Source organism: Loxodonta africana, chromosome 19 (genome assembly GCF_030014295.1).
Source record: "Loxodonta africana isolate mLoxAfr1 chromosome 19, mLoxAfr1.hap2, whole genome shotgun sequence".
Classification (NCBI taxonomy): domain Eukaryota; kingdom Metazoa; phylum Chordata; class Mammalia; order Proboscidea; family Elephantidae; genus Loxodonta; species Loxodonta africana.
The window spans coordinates 6,062,758-6,082,362 of record NC_087360.1 but is presented as its reverse complement, the minus strand read 5'-3'; the positions used below and the strand labels follow the sequence as shown (position 1 = coordinate 6,082,362).

Genomic DNA, 19,605 nt, shown 5'->3' with positions numbered 1-19,605 from the left:
CACCACTGCCCATGTGTCAGCGTGTTGCACTGTGGTGGCTCGCGTGATGCTACGATGCTGGAAGCTCTGCCCCTGGGATTTCAAATACCAGCAGGGTTACGCATGGTGGACAGGCTTCAGCAGAGTTTCCAGACTAAGACAGACTAGAAAGAAAGGCCTGGCAATCAACTTCCTACAATCAGTCAATGAAAACCCTGTGGATCGTGACAGAACACTGTCCGACCTGCTTGCTTTGGACCCATCACCAGGAGGGCTCAGTCTTTGGAGGAAGACATTGTGTTAGACGAAGCAGAGGGCCAGTGAGGGCGCTGATGTTGAGGATGACGTGGGGCCGGACAATGTCCTGTTGTACGTAAGGCCGCCGCAAGCTGAAGTCCACTCAATGGCAGGCAGCTATCTATCTACCTACCTATCTAAACCACCTGAAATGATCGACCTGTCTGTCCATCTGACACCACCTCAAGGACCATGCCAATCACTCCAGCACATCCATCTCCCACACGGGCACATCACTTCAGGAATCTCCTATGTCTCAAGCTCTGTGGAATCATCTAGAAGGATGACACGTGACAACGCTAACAAGCATCTTCCACTCCCCTTCCCCGCCCCCGCCCACCCAACCCTGGCTGGAGCAGCCCACGTTAGCACTGTTCTTCTGGGAAGTCTTCCTGACTCTTGATGGCCCAGCTAGACACACCCCCCAGCCAAAGCCTGCCCCGCCTCTCATCCCCAGCCTGTCCCTTTGATGTGGCCGACCTGGGGGGTGGGGGCCAGTTTTCCCCTACCCCACGCTCTGGCCTGCAGGAAGGCCATGCTTGACTTCTCCCCAAACGGCAGCCTGGCATGTCCTCTTCTGTCTCCTGGTGGCCCACCCACCCCTGAGCCAAGCCACCACCCCCAAAAGCGCCCTCCAGGGTGACGTCTGGTGGACTGGGGGCCTGGAGGTGCCCTATCTGATGTCCCTGGTGAGTACATAGCTGGGCAGGATCAGGGACATCTGCTCACCATGGCCCCACATCTGGACACGATCCAGCCCACCCCAGCCTGCCCTTAAGAGCAGAAAGCAGCGCCTTCTACAGGCCTGGGTGCCCAGAGAGCAGATAACCCTGGCCCAACCCAGCACTGCTGGGACAAAGCCAGCTCTCTCGAACTCGGTGGGACTGGGAAGGCGCCGTGCAGCCTAGAGGCCATGGAGCCCCTCCAGCCAGCCAGACGTCCCCATCAGCTTCACCAGGGGAGCTGTCACAAGACGTCACCAAATGGGGGGAGGGGTAACATGCATCTGTGTGCCCTGCCTGGGCATTGCCCCCGATATCACACGGCTCCTGTTGGAGCTGCCACAGCACAGGACCTCAGAGTGCCACGGCAACCGAGACAAGGTCACCTGTCCCTCAGCGGGGAGCTGGAGAGGAAGCTGGGGAGGGAAGGGAGATTGGGGTCAGACAGATGGGGAAGGAGGGAGGGCAGGAGACGGGGACCCAGAAGCACAAGACAAAGAAGAGACATACAGATAAAGAAAAGAAACAGAGAGGGAGAGACATAGAAAGAGAGAGGCAGACAGACAAGAGACACAGAGACAGAAGTAGAGAGGAGACACAGAGAGACCCATCTAGGAAAATGCAAGAACTGAGGAAGGATCTATGAGAGAGAAGGGGCAGCGGGGAGGATCTATGAGACAGAAGGGGCAGTGGGGAGGTGAGGAGCAGGACGCGGCCCAGCAAGCCAGGGAGGAGCGGCTCCACCTCCCTGGACTTCTGCCCTTAAGCAGCAGCCCAGGGGACCAGGACGGAGGGCAGGCTCTTCCTGTCCCATATCCCAGCTCCCCAGACTCCTCTCCTTGGAGGCCACAACCACCCTGGGATGGATGGCGCTCATGGGCACCACAGGGAATAGATGCCCTGGCAGCACTCACACTCACACTCAGGGACGCGCCCCCACTGCAGCACGGCCCCTTCATTCCTGCCAGGGACCTCGTGGCCACCCCACAGTCACCACGGCGGCTTTACATGCTTGGCCACCCTAACACCCAGCAGCCGGGCCCTCAACTGACCACAGTGTTCCTGAGCTCCAGCTTCACAATCCTCTGGCCCAGTGCAGCCCTCATCCGTGAGTCATGAGCTGTAAACCCAGTGCCCCAAGCTGTGAGTCACGACAAGGCAGGCACAGGGCCAGGGGGCAGGCCAGGAGGCCTGGCCAGAGGCCAAGCCCAAAAGCAACCAGACGCATACGGCCAGGGTCCAGGATGGGGGTGGAATCCCCGCAGGTAGGCACAAAGGGACTGCCATTCCCAAAGTCTCTGGCTGGATCTGTGTCTCCATCACCATGCAGAGAAGCATCCGGAAGGTGAAAAGCCAAACAAAATGATCAGGGCACTCTGGATGGCCTTGGCACAGGCAGTACTGGGGTGAGCCTGGGAGAGCTGTCGGGGGGCTACGCCCAACCACTGGAATGTTGGACAGACCGCTCGCACAGGAGGCACAGTGAGGGAGGGAAGGGCCACGCATGGAGGTCCACAGGTCCCAGCGCACGTCTACAGAGGTAGGTGCCCCGTGAACAGATGGGGGTGTCACTGCGCTTGCTCCGATTCAGAATTCGGACAGGTAACGGTCACTCTGCCAAAAGGGAAATCATGCAGCCAAAGTCTCATCACTCAAGGTAGTTACGGTCTACAAAGTCCCCGTGGACCCCGAACTAGCAAGTATGGAGCCAGCTATTTTGCCACAGTCCCTACCACTCTCTCCTGCCTCTAACTTCACCATATCTGTGCTCCCTGACTCACCGTTTATTTGAATTTTTGCCTTTCAGTCTTGAAAATACCTGAATGCACTTCGATGTCTAAAATGCCACAGCTAGTTCGCTGGAATTAAAAAGCACTATGCCAGGACAGTGAATAGGGAAGCCTTCGAATTATGCTGTTGGCGAAAAATACTGACTATACCATGGACTGTCAGAAGAATGAACAAATCTGTCTTGGAAGGAGGACAGACAGAATGTGCCTAAAAAGCAAGGACGGTGAGACTTGTCTCACATATTTTGGACGCGTTATCAGGAGGGACCAGTTCCTGAAGAACATCACGTTCGGTAAGGTAGAAGGTCAGCAAAAAAGAGGAGGACCCTCAACGAGATGGAATGACACAGTGAATGCGACCACAGGCTTACACACAGCAAGAACTGTGAGGACGGCGCAGGACCAGGCAGTGTTCCTTTCTGCTGTACATAGGATCCCTTGAGTCGGAGCCAACTCAACTGCCTAAAAACAACACACCACTAAAACTCAGTTCTACACATCTGGTGAATGGGAGAGCAGGCTGGCCAACTGTATCCACACAGACCTGGACAGGACACCTGACTCACAGACCAAACACTGCCACCCTTAGAGGATCCCTGCTACAGGGTGGGATGCTTGAGGCCACGTTCATTTCAGCCCGGGACTCAGAACCCAGCCAGGGGATGTTTATTTCTCTGTCCCCAGGCCCATGGGAGAGGGCTCGTGCTCTGTAGCATGCTGCCTGGGAGGCAGGAGGAGGAGACATGCAATTCACTTAGGGAGCCACGTGGAGCAGCCGAGTGTAGGCAGGACTTCATCTTCTAGGGACTACTTCACAGCGGATCCTGGGAAGGGAAGGCCAGCAAATTGGGGGTGGTAGCGGGTGGGGGGGGGGGCTGGAGGACACCAATGCCAGGGAGCACTCACCTAAGAAAGAAGCTTGGGGTCCTAGCAACCTAGCCCATGCTATTCCTGGCCTTCATCACTGTCCCCTGCGCTCTCCACACCACAGAGACCCCCAGGAAAGGAAATGCCTCAAGCCCCTCCCGCCCAACATCTTACAGCAGTGCCCCAGCACCTTCTCCAGGTCCAGCCTGAATCCCACCTACCGCAGCATGTGCCCACCTCCTCCCAGGATGCCCTAGTGCCTGCTCTGAGTTGATTCTCAACAGCCCAGAAACAAAACGGACCTGTTCTCGCTCTCTGCCGCCCACTCTCCAGGCACTCAAGAACCGCCTTTAAAATGTGCCACTGTCTCCTTCACCTTTACCATTTTATTTACTTAATTTTTTTTTTTAACCAACTCCTTTTTTCTCCAATTCAGGGGTTGGCAAAATGTCTCTGTAAACGGCCAAAGAGTAAATATTTTAGGTTTCTCAAACCATACAGTCTCTGTGGCAACCACTCAACTCTGCCACTGTAGCTTGAAAGCAGCCGCAGACAATACGTAAATGAATGGGCATGGCTGCGTGCCAATAAAACTTTATTCACAAAAACGGGCAGGGGGCCAGATTTAGTCTGCGGATTCTTGTTCTAACAGAGATAATCCTTCGGTCTCATCTTAACCAGTAATGCCTGAAAAATTGCAGGTTGACATGCTGGCTACGTTTTTTCAAAAATGTATTAAAATAAACATTCAAAATCATTTTTAAAATTTTTAAAAAATCAGTGTGTGCATCACCTCAGGTCACCCTGGGAACCCAGCCCTTGCTTTGGGAATGTGGGCCCATTTGGTCACAGAGACCACAGGTCTCCAAACTGGGAGTCTCCCAAATTTTCCAGGTTGAGAATGGAAGTGGCCATTTCTCCCCAGCTCTCTTCTTCACTGCTGGGGTCACCTTGTGGAGGCTGGGCGGGGAGAGGAGCCCCAGAGACGATGGCCCTAGAGCACCTAGCCCCGAGTGAAGAAGAGTACGCTGGGAGCTGGCAGGCGCAGGACACACAGGGAATCGAGGGGAACCATGTGCCCCAGGACAACCACACCCAGCCTCAGCTCCCAGCTCTCACCTGGCTCTTGCCACGGCGCCGATAGCTCCGCCTCACCAGGCTCTTGTAGTTCTCATTCTTCTTGGTCAGGTAGTAATAGAGGACACACTCAGCCACCGTCTGCCGGAGAGAGAAAGAAGAGTGCTGACAGGTCCAGGGTGGCGGCCGGCTCCCTCACGTGCCACCTGGGCGGTCTGGCCTCAGTGTTCTCATCTGTGAAATGGGACACTAGTAGCACACACTTCAGGAGTCTGTTAGGAAGATCTAATCAGTTAACACAAACGCGAAGTACTGAGAACAGTAACCTGCAGAGTTAACACTGGAGAAGGGCGGCCTGTTATTATTACTGTCCTTGCTGTTGTCAATGATGGTGTTGCCATTGCCTGCCACCTCAGACCCTGAGGTCTGGTATCTCTTTCTCTCACTCTACCTGCCTCTTCCCTAATATAAGATCTCAAAAACAAGCTCCTGTAAGCTTTGGTCATCAGAACTGACCCATCCCACTCTTCGTCTCTTGGAACATTTCTTTGCTCTGCTCTGGTCTTCTCAACAGGGATCTGGGCTTGAATCACGGCACTGCAGCCTGCTAGGCAAGTGACCAGCCCTCTCTGATCCCTGGCTGCCTCGTCATCCACATGGGACAAGCTGGATGACACCCCAAAACTAGCAGGATTTAAGACAGCGAGGCCACCACTCACAGGCTGGGAGCAGGCTCACGGTGACAGCTCCACAACAATGCTGATACGATGTAAAACATCTCTGTGGCTCCTAGAGCTGGTGCCAAGCCAGGGCTCATCTCTGGGGGGTTCCATGTGGTCTGCTGGGAGTAAAGGTGGTCTTGTCCCAGACTAACTAGACCATCTAAGAACTGAGGACTCCCTGAGACTATTGCCCTGAGACGCTCTTTAAATCTTGAACCAAAACTATCCCAAGACCACCTTTTTACACAAAAGCAGGGTGACAAACAAAGAATATTCACCGTTAGATCAGTGCACCATTAAAACAACACTGTACGAGACCAAAAGGCCAATACTGAATCCAAGGCAAAGATGAGAAGGGGCAGGGAAACTAGAGTACTGGAAATGGGACAACAGAACACCATTAACGAGAATGCTGACACACTGTGAAAAACCTAACTAATATCACTAATTAATTTGTGTGGAAATTGTCAGAAGGAACCTCACCTGCAGTATCAACTTTCACCAATACAAAGAGACAAAAATGAAGGTGGCTTTGCCTCAGCGCCCAACTGTCCTGAACAAAAGCCACTGGCTGGAACCTTCTAGAACGCACCATGGACCAAGGCTGTGCTCAGGTGGTCCCCAAGCTAAACCTGGCCTGCAGGTGAGACACACAGTTGTCGAAAAGAAAATGTCGTAACCAGATGCCAATATTTACAGATCAGACAACAAGGCTGTCTGGCTTCTTGCTGAACAGTTCTGTAGAAATCTCCTTCTGCAGGGTAACGATAGGCTGGCCCTGAGTAGCAGCCATTCCCTTCCAACGGGACACGGGCTTGCCAGTCACCCCATTCCCAGCCCATTGTGGGGTTCCCTCATCCGGACACACCTCTCAGCCAGCAGCCCCTTGCTGCAAAATCTTCTGGAAGCGCTACCTAAGTTACACCCTGGGCCTCCTCTTGGCCAGAGAGCACACCAAGTTCACTCTTCGTACAGAGTTCTAATCCTTCACTCCTCAACAGTACCTCCCAATGGCCAGTTCCTACAGCACCCCCTTCCTGCCCGGGAGCCCGCACCAGAGTCTATGCACTGCCCACGCCCCTGTGGGACGGCGCTCGCTCAGAAAGAAGACAGGCCACTCCAGCTTGTTTCTCCACTGTGGCTTTCCAACATGGTGAGATGTCCCCCTACTGTCCCGTCCCCCTTCTATAGCTATAGCACACTAAGAGCAGATGTTGGGAAGGGTCCCCTGGATCCTGCTCCCAGCCTTCCCATCGCTCTCACAGTGAAGGAGGAGGACCAGGACACTCGCAGGCTGGGGGCAGCCAGACGGCTGCATCCAGGACAACACCCCATCTCAGAAATCTCATTCAAATGCTCACAAAACCCCGCTGCCGTTGAGCCGACTCTGACTCACTGCAACCCTACAGGACGGAGTAGAGCTGCCCCACAGAGTTCCCGAGGAGCGCCCGGTGGATTCGAACTGCCAACCTTTTGGTTAGCAGCTACAGCTGTACCAGGGTTTCCAACACTTGCAAATGCAACCCCCAAAAGGTAACACAGGTGCAGCAAGCCCTTCTTGCTTTGCCTGCTGGTTCCAGAAGGCTTCATGCACCAACTCCACACCTGTGACTCCGTTCCAGCCCACGCCGCCCTCCCCCACCTCTCACCTCCGGGTACCACCTGATGCAGCCTTGTTGGGGACCAAAGAGGAGGCTTCCCACTCTGGGGACAGCTTTGTGTTGGTCTGGTGGGTGAGGACTAGGGCAGAAAGGAGACTGCCCCACCCAGCCTCGGGCTTGGGGCAAGATGCATTTCAGGCATCAGCTCTACAATGAAGGCTTATCTAAAGGGACAGGGACTTGTCAGTCACACACCTGGCCTGACATCGGGGGTGTTAGAGACTACACCGTGACAATCACAGGGACCTAGACAGGTCATTTGCCCAGTCTCCTGGCAGGTCACTTATCCAGTTCCCTGAAGGAGCACCACCCTGGCCTGTAAAGCCTTAACTGGGACGCAGAGCAGTGCATCACTTCCACGAGCCATCCCAAATTCATAAGGACGCCACATTTGAGGAGCTGGCAGGGGAGCCTGGCACACAGACTGGGGAACCTGCCCACACAACTCGGGTTTCACAGACGTTTGAAGCCTGGCGCTCCACCCCCCATGTGCACGTGCGCCAAGGAGGGGCCTGCCGTGCTGCTCCCAGTAGGGAAAGGGGAAGGAAGAAGGGACGCAGGAAGGAAGGAAGAAAGGAGGAAGGAAGAAGGAGGAAGGCAGGCAGGAAGGAGAAGAGCCAGAGCAGGGCCCAGGCAGAGGCCTGTGAGCAGGGAGGAGGAGATGGATGGTCTCAGGCCCAACTGCCTAAGGGTGCGGGCAGAAGAGGGGCCCGGCAGGGGCCACTGAGCAGGGTGCCCACTCACCTTTCGTTCCAGGAATGACGCAATCAGGCCAAAGTTCTTGGGGTGCTGCATAAACCTGTGGGGAGAGGGGGGCGGGTGTGAAGCCAGGCTGAGGGGGGCACCCCTGCTTGTCGGCCGCACTCACGGGTGCCTGCCATTGCTGCCCAGGCGGGCACCGCCCATCAGAGCAATTAAAGCAGGGGGTGTGGGAGGCGGGCGGGTGGGGTGGAGGGCAGGGAGGGCGTTCCTGTGAGTGAGTCACTGGCTGCAGCGCCTTTGAAAATGGATTTGTTTGTCCTGCTGGAGGCGGCTTCCAGGAAAAATGAGGACATTCCGGGGAGCTCTTCAGTGGGTCCCCCCCTTATAGGGTCAGCTCGATTTCTTTCTGCCTCAGGCTGGGCCTGGGAAGCCAGGCCTCGCCTGTCCCCCGGGGTCTGCTTGGGGATGCAGCCAGGCAGCCAATGGGGTCAGGGCCCATGAGGCTGCCTGCCTCCCCAGAGATGGGAGAGAGGCATTCCGTGCCCACAGGAGGCGGAGGGGCTGGCCAGCCCGGGCAGCAGCGAGAATGGACTTACGCTGGAGGGTGGTGGCAGGAGCTGGAGCCATGCCAACTGGCTTCCTGGGAAGCAGAGTTACCGGGAAACTGCGAGTTGGGCTGAAATGTCAGGGGCCGGGGAGCTGGCAGGGGCAGAGAAGTGGGCCACAGCCTGCCTGACCGGGGTGCTGGCTAAGTCACTGGCCATTGTCCAGTCTCAGCCAGCTGCCCAACGCTACCCTACTACTCCACGGCCGGGCTCCCACCTTGGGGAGACTGGGCATGCGCCCGTGTCCAGCCCTGTCCGGACCTCCAGATGGCTGGGCGGGAGGCCAGCGGGCCCCTCCCCTGCTCCCCAACGAGACGACGGCGAATCCGGAACAGTCTCTTCCCTGGAGGAAGTGGGAAGGCGCGGGGCGGATGGCTTCCCCAGCCAGGGATTCCGCTCCGGCAACTTGCAAAGCTCGGGCCATGGGAAAGCCTTCTTTCCCAGAAACAGAAATTCCCTTCCCCTTCCACCCACCCTCTCCTTGCCCCAGGCAGAGATGGGCCCCGGAGAGCCCAGGCATCAAAAGCTGGGGGTCACCTGTATCACTGCCCTCAACTCTCACCTGTACACCCCCTTCCTACAACCTTTACTAAAAATTTACCATGCACTTGACAACTCATTACAGCCAAAAGAGGGAGGCGCTACTGTGATACCCATTTTACAGACAGGAAAATGGAGGCTCAGAGAGGAGAAGTGGCCAGCTCAAGGTAACACAGCTAAGTGGGGGCGCTCTAAGCCATTGTCTCATGACTTTCAATAGCACTGTGTGCTACTGCTCCCTCTGCCAATGAGACCCCAACCAAGACCACCCCCTTGAAAGATACACAGTGCCCAGCCCCACCTCACACAGGGCCGAAGCCAGGGCAGCAGCCCAGTCCAGGACATCAGCTTCCAGCAACCAAATCCACAGAGCGTGAAATCGTTACGTCTGAACGTGAAATCTCCAGAAAAACAGGAGCCACAGAAAGCATCCTGGAAAAATCTTTTTTTCACAAAACATAAATAAAAATATCAAAAATGCGAGGGGGGTTTAAGAACCATCTAATGCGACAATAATTCTTAGCCTCAGTGACTGTAAGACAATTGTAAGACAACCATGTCTGCTCACATGAAGACACGGGCAGAAGCTACGGGAAAACTGGGTTTGCTGTTTTTCCAGGCGATAAAACCCACACCTGTCCTGGGACTCGCTCTGAAATGCCTGATCACTGAGTCGGTTTGAGGGGCCCTCAAGGACACGCTGTACCGTCCCTCAAGATTTCAAGGTTTTCATAGTAAAAAAGCCGTTCTAAAGGAGTACGAACTACAGACCCTCCCTCATGAAGGGCCCACTGCCCCGCGTACTGACCCCGAGACCTGGGGTCCTGCACTGCTGGGCTCACCCCAGCCTCGTCCATAACCCAGAAGCACCTCTACTGCGGACTGAATTGTGCTCCCCTAAAATTTAAGTTCAAGTCCTAACCCCAGTGCCTCTGTGAGCATGACTTCATTTGGAAATAGCATCTTTGAAAATGTTCTCAGTTAACGTGAGCTTTGCTGGAGTAGGGGGAAGCCAACCCAGGAGTGGTGTCCTTCTAAAAGGGGAAAAGAGACAGATAGACACACAGACAGGGGATGGCCACATGAAGATGCACCACAAGCCAAGGAACACCAGGGGCCACCAGCTGGGAGAGACAAGAAGGACCTTCCCCTGGAGCCTTCAGAGAGAATATGGGCTTGCCAACCCCTTATCTTGGACTTCCAGCCTCCAGAGCTAAGAGAATACATTTCTGTTCTTATAAGCCCCCTTCCAGAAAAAACCCTAACCCAATGCTGTTCAGTTGATTCCAACTCATAGCGACCCTACAGGACAGAGCAGAACTGCCCGATAGGGTTTCCGAGGAGTGGCTGGTAGATTCGGAGTGCCGACCTTTGGGTTAGCAGCCAAGTTCTTAAGCATTTTGCCACCAGGGCTCCACAAGACAGCCTAGGAGACTAAGAATGCCTCCATCTGTCCCACCTCTGCTTCTACACCTTCTGGGCCACCCCCACCCCAGAGAAGTGCAGAGAAAGCCCTCGACCCTGAGGCTTTGGCCCCCATAGGCGGTGCTTGGAGAATGACAGTCACTCCATTCTGAGAAAAATCTCCTGGCAACAAGGCCTTCCTCTGAGGCTAAGGTGGATGGGCTGTCACATGGGGAGAGGAGTCTGCCCCTCAGCACGCCCTTCAAGCCAGGCCCAGAGGTATCTAGATCTCAGTTGCCCACCTTCCCCCAGCACAGGTTCTCTGAGCCAGGGGAGGGCTGGCCAAACATCAGGTGGCAGTAAGGACAACATACCTGTCCACAGAGGGGTGACCTGGCAGAACCGCCATTCAGGACCTACCTGGTGTGCAGGTGGCTGCGATGCAGGACGTTAAGCCCTGGTATTTCAAATACCAGCAGAGCTTCCGGACTAAGACAGACTAGGATAACTAGATCTCTTTCCAAAAATTGGCCAATGGAAACCCTATGAATCACCACAGAACACTGATGTAGTGCTTGAAGACAAGCCCCTGGGTTGAAGGCACTCAGAATATACACAGTGGCCACAACAATGGACACAAGCACACCTACCATTTTGAAGATGGCGCAGGACCAGGCAATGTTCAGGCCTGTTGTACATGCGACTGCTGTCAGAGCCAACTCGATGGCAACCAACAACACGTCTCCCCTGGGGACCCCCAGTTAGGTAGGGAGGGTCCTCTTTTGCCTGGACATCATATCCCAGGTTTGGTGGGAGGAGAGGGGACCCTTCTCCGCCCCACAGCTTCCCACTCGTCTCTCCAACAGGCCAATCATCCTACTTTTTCATCGAGGAGCCCGCCACGGCTTTGCCTTTTAGGACCCAACTCCTATCTCTGCTCCTCAAAGCCCCTGCTCCCTGGTTCCCTCCTGCCCCCGCCCAAACACCCTCTCTACTCCGGCCATGCATTCACCCTAACCCAGCACTGGGGGATTTGAATCCGCCTCCACCAATGGTAAGCTGTACGGCCTTTGTGAAGTCTTTCCGCCTCTCTGGGCCTCTGTTTTCCCACCTGTGAGAGATAGGGACAACCTGACTGGCTGTTGCAAGGGACGAGAGGAACACAGGGCACAGGCAGCACTGCACAGTGGGCCTGGGACACAGGCCATGCTCAGCTGGCAGCGCTTTCAGAGTAAAATGGGCACCAAAGGTATCCGTGCCCGCACTCCTGCCCGAGGACTGGCCCAGGCACCAAGGTCGCCTGCCTCCTTACAACAACGACTACTCGGCTTTGTAAAAAGCTGCCTTTATACCTCGACCAAGGAGGCAGTGGGGGCTCAGAGGTAGAATTCTGGTCTTCCACGTGGGAGACCTGGGTTCAATTCCCAGCCAGTGTACCTCAGGCACAGCCGCCACCTGTCTGTCAGTGGAGGCTTGTGTGTTGCTGTGATGCTGAACAGGTTTCAGCAGAGCTTCCAGACTAAGAGAGACTAGGAAGAAAGGCCTGGCGATCTACATCTGAAAATCAGCCAAAGAAAGCCTATGGGCCAGAACCCATCACGGGGATGGTGCAGGGCCGGGCAGTGTCTCGTTCCACCGTGCATGGGGCTGCCACAGCCAAGGCTGACTCCACGGGAGCTAACGAGACCACCACCATGGCCTCCACAAGCCGGCGTCTGGAGCAGGACTCACTTCTCACGGAAGGTCTCCTTCTCCTGCTCACTCCACATGTTCATGACTTGGCGGTCCTTGTACACTTTCATGGGGTCGCCCATGAGCCCGTTCATGTTGATGAACTTGATGCGCTGCTGGTCAGCGTCGTACAGCATGGGCGGGATCACGGCCAGCTGGCGCATCTGCTTCTCCAGGTTCTGCGGGGGAGAGCAAGGGTGGGGCGTCGGGGGGGAGGACAAGGCAGGGGAGGGGTGGTGCCCAGGGGACGCATAGAGGGCACGTGGGTTCTGAGCATGAGAAGGGGGTGCAAGACCTCAGAGAACAGGAATGAGGACTGAAAAATAACAACAGCTCCTGCCCAGACAGCTTTATAGTGGGCCGGCTGTAAATTAAACTCTGAGAGCAGGGCCACCTTATCTGTAGCAGGAAGGGAGCCGTGAATCTTCCCCTGGAAATCAAGCACCATAAAACACCGCAGGCAAGACCTCTGCCCAGCTGGGCCACGCTCACTTGGGGATGGCACCCTCCATATCTGGAGTCAGAGGGCAAGTGGGCAGGCCTCAGGGAGCAGCCGCCTGGCTGGCATGCAGGGGCACAGAGAGGGGGCGGCTGCCTGGTCCCAGGACGGGGGGGATGGGGACCACAGACCCCTGCCTGCCCCGACGCTGATGTCCTGCTCCCAGAAGCTGCCCACTGGAGACCCCCGCCTTCCCTGCCATGCGCTGCCAGGGCCAGGCAGGCTCCCTCCTAATGCATCCTGAGGGCCATTAAGAGGCTCTGGCCCTTGGGGATGGAGCTAGAGGAGAGGCGGGTGGCACCACTTAGCCCAGACGTCACCTGCCCTTGGCTGTCTGGCCAGGAACCCCCAGGAGAGGACCACCTTCCTCCTGCTTCTGGTGCACAGCAAAACGCCGTCACTACGAGGCTCATTTCCCCAAATCTCTGGAGTGGCCCATTACGGCCGATTAATTACCCATCTCCAGAGGCAGGCCAGGACCCAGCCACGTTCAGCCAGCTCCAACCCTCGGCTGCCACCTCCCAGGCCCACCCAGCCACGTTCAGCCAGCTCTAATGCTCAGCCGCCACCTCCCAGGCCCAGCCTGGCCGTCCGTGTTCAGGACTCCCACCTGGGAGCAAGAGAAGCCACAACTCTGGCCCCAGCTGAAAGAGGAGACCAAGTCTCCCCAGCACCTTGGAAGAAGCCCTCGAAACCCAGGCACTCCCTGCCCAGCCTGGCGGCCTCCAGAGACGCAGTAACAGCAGAGCCACAGACATGGTTCCAGGCAGGTTTTTCCCAGCAGGACCCTGGCTCTGCCCTCCCAGGTATACCTCTCTGTCTTTACCACGACCGCAAGCTCTCTGAGGGCTGAAGGCTCCTGCCCAACTCTTGTCTCACACCCTCCTGGGGGATTCAGGTCAGCCTCCTGCTGGCTAAGGTCAAGTTTCTGTCCCAGTTTCCTTTCCAACTCGCCCTCCCCACAAAGTACGGCTCCCTCAACCTCCCCAAGGCCCAGGGTGGCATGTTTTCCTGTGGCTGGGACCTGGAGAAGTGGGCCTCTGGGATGTAGGATAGAGAGGCGGGTGGCACCACTCAGCACAGACGCCACCTGCCCTTGGCTGTCTAGCCAGGAAATCCCGGGAGGGGACCGCCTTCCTCCTGCGTGTCGGCCTGTCACGGGCAGCGGTGGCCGTGGGGCGGGGCCGCAGCAGGGACTCACCTCCTGCTCGGAGAGGCCATCGATGATCTCAGACACCTCGTGCTCGCTGCGGGCGGCTGACATGGACAGCCCACCGCCCCGCTGACCCACCCTGCTGGAGAGTGAGAGGGACACACTCAGGATCGGCCAAGACGGCCACCCACACCCAACCCACCTCAAGCCCCAGAAGCCGGGTGCCGGCGAGGGGAAGCAGAGCGGCCGGGGCAGGACCCCATGTTGACCCAGGAACACCAGAACCTCCAGTCCTCAGAGGACAGACCCTAAAACAGCCCAGCCACACAGATCTGGGTCCAAATCCCAGCTTTGCCTCTTCGGACCTGTGGCAAAGTTCCTCTCTGTGACTCAATTTCCTCCCTTGTAATCTGGGCACCCAACTCCTAGGGCTATTGTGTAATATTTTGTTATTACTAGAGAGCTCTCATCTCATCTGTGTAACAAAGAAAAGAACGAAAAGACGGCAGGAACCACAGTTACCACACCAAACACCTATTGTATGCGCTGGGCTCTCTCCGCATAGCATTTCCCTTAGCCCTCAGCCACTGGTGAGCCCAACCTCATGGGCCCAGTTCCCCAACATGGCAGCCTCTCCCCTTTGTGGCCACGACAGGGACCTCAGACTCACAGGCCTTCAAGGGCTGGGTGGGCCACATTAGTGAAGTGGGCAAGGACAAGTCTGTGGCACCCCAGAAGGAGCGCTTGTACCACCTAAGCGTATTCAAGTTCCAAATGTGTTAAGGCCAAGCACATCCTAAATGACACACCCGAGGGCCTGACGCAGCCCCCGGGCCACCAGTTTGAGGCCCTGCTGTGCTTTTCCGTCACTGCTCTGCCGGCAATTCTGAAAGCTGACCCGGCCCGGGACGCGTCTCGGCTGAGTGAAAGAAGGCAGACAGGAGGGGAGGGGGCGCAGGCGGCGGTGGGGTGGGGGCGGTCCAGGCCCCTGCTCACCTCTGCATACGCTCCTGCAGCTCGCGCTGCTTGCGGATCTCGGGGAACTGCTTCTCGTAGTACTCGCGCACCTTGCTCTCCTTGGCCCGCCGCCGGGGGTTGTTCTCAATGCGCTCCACCTTCTTCTCCCAGGCCTCCATGAGCTGGTCATAGCGCTGGCAGAACTTCTGCTCCTGGGGGTGCGGGCAGGGCGCCTGAGCCAGCCACTCCCCGGACACGGCTGCCCCGCCGATGGCCCACTGCCCACTGGGCAGACACACACATGTACACACTCACAGTCACACACACAGGCTCACACACATACATATACACACAGTCACACAACACACACGTACATACATACACACACACATACACTCTCACACTCATACACACACTCAGGTCATACACCCCAAAGTCTCCACGTCTAACTGCAGTGCCGCCTGCTGCAGCCTGCACCCATATCCTTAGAGAAGAGACCCTGCCCAGCCCAGCAGGGCCTGGCCTCCATGTCTGCAAGGTAATGTGGGCCTCACGCAGGCGGGGGGCTGTCTGGCTGGCCACAAGAGCCTATTTCCCACCCTGAGCAGCTGCTGGTGAACAGATGGCGTGCTCCAGGAGTCTCGCCTGAACGCCCTCTCAGTGCTCTGGTGCCATCAGAAACTCCCTCTCTGGTCCTTGTGCCCAGAACCCTGCCCCATCCTGCGTTTCAGCATCAACCCAGGGCACCCCGTGACCTTGTCCTCAACCAATCCAGCAGGTCCCATGGAGCAGCTCTGCCGGCACTCAGGTGGAGCAGAACTCGACCCCAGCTCCGGGGTACCCACACAGAAGTGGGGTGCTCAGAGGACTCACGGAGGATCAAGAGCTGGTCCCAGTGACAGGTAACAGCCCACATGGACAAGGCAGTGTACTGTGGATGCCCTCAGGCCATTTCGCTTTCTTCCCAGCCTGTCTTTAATGGGTCTCTATCTAGCCACCCTCAGGGGTGCCTGCCTGAGAGCCCCCCAAGTCGAAGGAGCCCAGCTTCGTGGAAGCAGCTATTTCTTTTCTCCCAAAGCCTGAGTGCTTATAGTGAGACAGCTGTAGACCCGGAGGGGCACGGCCCGGTATGGTCCCAGCTCTCTTTGGACCCCAGCTGTGGGGGGCCAGTGAGTGTCCAGGGTGGAGCAGCTGGGTGACTCACCCATTGTTTCCGAGCGTGGTTCCTCCTCTTGAAGTACAAGATCAGCTTTTTCCGCATTGCCTGGTTTCTGTGCAGGAGGGGGTGCAAGGGGGCATGTCAGGGAGGCAGCATCCCCAGCACTGTCTCCTCCTTTGTGAGGGCTCCTGGGTGTGCCCAGGAAGCTCCCTGCTGGGACAGACATGCCACAGCCCTGGGGCAACCAGCTAACTGGCCCCACCAGACCCAGGGTGGGAGTGGTCTGCAGCTGAAGGGGTCCCGAGGGCTGAGGCGTATGGGACCCCCGCCTTGAGCTACCATCACCCCCCATACACACCAGGTCCCCTGACAGCCACACCTGCCACTGGCCGCAGAGAAACAGTCCAGCCTTGACAACAAGGGGATCGTGCCAGGAATGCCACCGGCACCACCAATGCTCAGAGACCTGCATCATGCACGTGGGAGGGACCCTCACCTGACCCAACCAAGGACACTGGGGAAGACCCCCCGGGCACTGATGGTCAATGAAGCTCACCCAATACGCATCTCACAAGGTTGAAGGCCCGTGCGCCCAACACAGGGGTCCTGGAGACACCCTCTCTGCCCCCCACTCCCAGCAGACACACACAGGGGGTCCTAGGAGGCGCCAGGAGCCAGCGGCAGGCCCAGCCACTCTTGGGGTCACCTCTTCAGGTACCTAGGGACCCACCGCCTCCACAACGATAGTGTGGGGCCCTACACTGAGTCCCAGCAGGATGGGGGGCATCTCATCCCCTGGCCTAGAGTCTCAGAAAAGTAACGAGCAGACCAGGATCTGTCTCAGCTGGGAATGCAGGCCGCTGTGGGCACAAGAGCATCGTCCCTCTGCCGAGACCCCATGGACCCCACCCCACCTCCCAACACGGAAATGCCACGCCCACTTACAGCCAGTCAGGGTGGGAGGGGGCACCTCAGGTTCCCTGGGCCACTCTGCACTGCCTCGACCAGGGCCTTCAGCCCTGCCACTGGGGGTCCTCAGCCACACGGGTGGGAGCCGAGCTCCATTCCCCACCCCAACAGGGTGACTCTGAGCCAATCTCTCCGAGCCTCAGTTTCTTCATCCAAAAAATGGGAGCACCAGCATCATGCATGCATCTCCCCAGTCATTCACCATGTCTACTAAGCACTTACTATTGCTCACTGAGGTGGAGCTCTACGGGGTCACACAGACAGGACGCTACACCACTCTGCATCTGGGAGGGTCAGCGGGGTTGGGGGGGGGGGGTGTGGCTACTTTAGATTTGGAGATGGCCTGGAGCTGAGATGCACGCTGTCAGAAAGGCCCTGCTCGGGGAGGACGCTCCAGGCAGCAGGCACAGCAAATGCAAAGGCCGTGGGGTGGCAGCAGACTCAGAAAACGTAGACAGACAGAGAGGCTCCATGTGGCCAGTGTGCACGGGGGAGGAAGAGGGGAGGAGCAGGGCCGGCAGGGGCCGCTTGTGCTTGGCTGTGGGTCCGGACACAGGAACGGATTTGAACTTGCACAAAGAAGACAGACAGGGGCTCAGAAGCAAAGACAACTCAGTAGCAATGAGCACACCAGCCCCAAGATCTTGGTTCCTAATGTCATTTTCCAATAAAAGAAAGCAGGGCTCCCTGGAGAAACGGCCGATTGCAGGGCTGGGGCAGGAAACACCAACAGTGAGTCTGGCGTGTCTCTAGGTGCCAGAAAGTAAGGAGACGGCAAAAGAAAAAATTTCCAAAGGATACCAGAGCCAACGTGAAAGTGCTCCCGATAGGCAAAGCTAGAGCCATCTGACCAACAAAATAAATAGCACAGGTACTTGGCCCTAGGCCAGACTCGGACAGACTAGAAAGAAAGACCTGGCAATCTACTTCTAAAAATTAGCCATGAAAACCCTACGGATTACAACAGAAAATAGCGTTTGATAGTCTGATAAAGTGCTGGGAGACGAGCCCCCTAGGTAGGAAGGCACTCAAGATATACAGGGGCTGCAACGATGGACTCAAGCACACCAACAATCATAAAGATGGCACGATGTTTTTTTCTACCATGCACGGGGTCACCATGAGTTGGAGCCAACCTGACAACAGCTAACAGCAACAACAGATCATAACGCAAAGAATAAAATAAATATTCATGAGTCCACACTGATCGAAGTAAATGAGTGAATGAGTAAACAAATAAGGAGACTTGTCTTCCTTACAGAGAACTCCAATGAATAAACACAGATGGAATGACGCAGAGTGAGCACCACCATTAAACACCAGGGTCACTGTGGCTGCAGGCCAGGGCTGCAGACAAAGGCTAAAGGAACTGGCAAAACTTTAAGGAGAAACAGGAAATTCGCATGGCCTCAGGGTATTCCCCCTCAGCCCTCGTATTTATTATTGACTGCTGGTTTTAACATCTGTTCACGCACTCTTTGATGTGTTCACAGACGCTTGAGAGGGACACTTGACCTCCCTCCCGTGAGTCAGCTGGACTTGGCGACTGGCTTCTAAAGAACAGAGGACGGAAAGGGAAAGCCGGCAATGTGACAGCGGGGAAATGTGGCAGACTCCACCTTTCCACAGGATCAAGGTCAACACCACCTGTGCTGAGTGGAGCTGATGACATGTACCCCCATATCATGAGGTGAAAAGGGCACTTCAACTCTGAGGTTCTCCCCCAAAACCCATAACCCCAGTCTAATCTGAGGGACATTCTACAAAATACCTGACCGGTACACTTCAAAAGACAAGGTCACGGAAAACAAGACTAAGGAACTGCCACAGGCTGGCAGAGACTAAGGAGACAGGCTGAATAAAGGCAATGTGGGATCCTGGACTACATCCTGGAAAAGAAACGGGAACTCAGGGGAATATCCAAATTAAGTCTATCGTTTAAGAACTGCAGTCAACGCACTCGGCTGCTAACCGAACAGTCGAAGGTTCGAGTTCACCCAGGGGAGCCTCAGAAGGCAGGCCTGGCAATCTGCAAACCGAGCCACTGAAAACCCTACGGAGCACAGTGCTACTCTGACACATGTGAGGTCGCCACGAGTCAGAGTCGGCTCCATTACAACTGGTTTCTTTCTTTTTTTTTTAGCTAATAAGGCTTTACTGATGTTAACGTCTTAGTTTTGATAAACATACCACAGTTATATAAGATGTTAACATGAGGGGAAGCTGGGTGAAGGGCCTAGGGGAACTATATGTACTGTCTTCGCAACTCTTCTGTAAGTCTAAAGTTCCTTCAAAATTAAAAGTTAAAAAAACACGAGAGAGACATGATCTTTCTTGAAAGCCACAGTGAGGATCAGCTCTAACTGACTTTGGAGCTCACAGGAGGCTTGGCGTACGACAGGCTTTCAACAGACTCCAGTGCACCACTGCAGGCTGACAGCCACGCGGGCCACAGCAAGTATCCCGGGGGTGGAAGTGATCTCTGCACCCATCTCCATTCCCCGGAAGCACCCCGAGGGCGCGGATTCTCTGGCTGATCTAGGTTTCCTTCCAAAGCAAGCACTGTGCTTCGCACCTGGAGGCATCCACTTCCTGCCAAAGAGGCCAAAGATCAAGTCTGCAGGTTGCAAACTAGGTAGAGTCCACAGGCTACGGCCAGCCCACGAGAGTTTGTGTTTGGACTGCAGCGCTTTCTAAAAACCCTGAGTTCCTTGCCAGCGTTAAAAATAAGAAGCTGTTGCATAGAAAACTGAATTTAAAGCTTCTCTTGA

General features: G+C 56.0%; 1 protein-coding gene across 34 annotated transcripts in view; it reads right to left on the bottom strand.

Annotated features, from left to right (window-relative positions):
- NCOR2 (nuclear receptor corepressor 2) overlaps positions 1 to 19,605 on the bottom strand; it is a 205,291-nt gene that overhangs the window by 75,099 nt on the left and 110,587 nt on the right. For 24 of the 34 annotated variants that reach the window (XM_064272061.1, XM_064272057.1, XM_064272063.1 and 21 more), the window contains 7 exons: positions 15,911 to 15,977; positions 14,746 to 14,918; positions 13,798 to 13,891; positions 12,098 to 12,276; positions 9,264 to 9,404; positions 7,860 to 7,914; positions 4,776 to 4,873 (listed from right to left, as the gene is read on the bottom strand). In XM_064272061.1, the coding sequence (XP_064128131.1) occupies positions 4,776 to 4,873; positions 7,860 to 7,914; positions 9,264 to 9,404; positions 12,098 to 12,276; positions 13,798 to 13,891; positions 14,746 to 14,918; positions 15,911 to 15,977 (807 nt within the window). Of the gene's footprint in view, positions 1 to 4,774; positions 4,874 to 7,859; positions 7,915 to 9,263; positions 9,405 to 12,097; positions 12,277 to 13,797; positions 13,892 to 14,745; positions 14,919 to 15,910; positions 15,978 to 19,605 lie in introns of all 34 variants that reach the window. The other 10 variants (XM_064272076.1, XM_064272086.1, XM_064272090.1 and 7 more) reach the window with 4 other exon arrangements.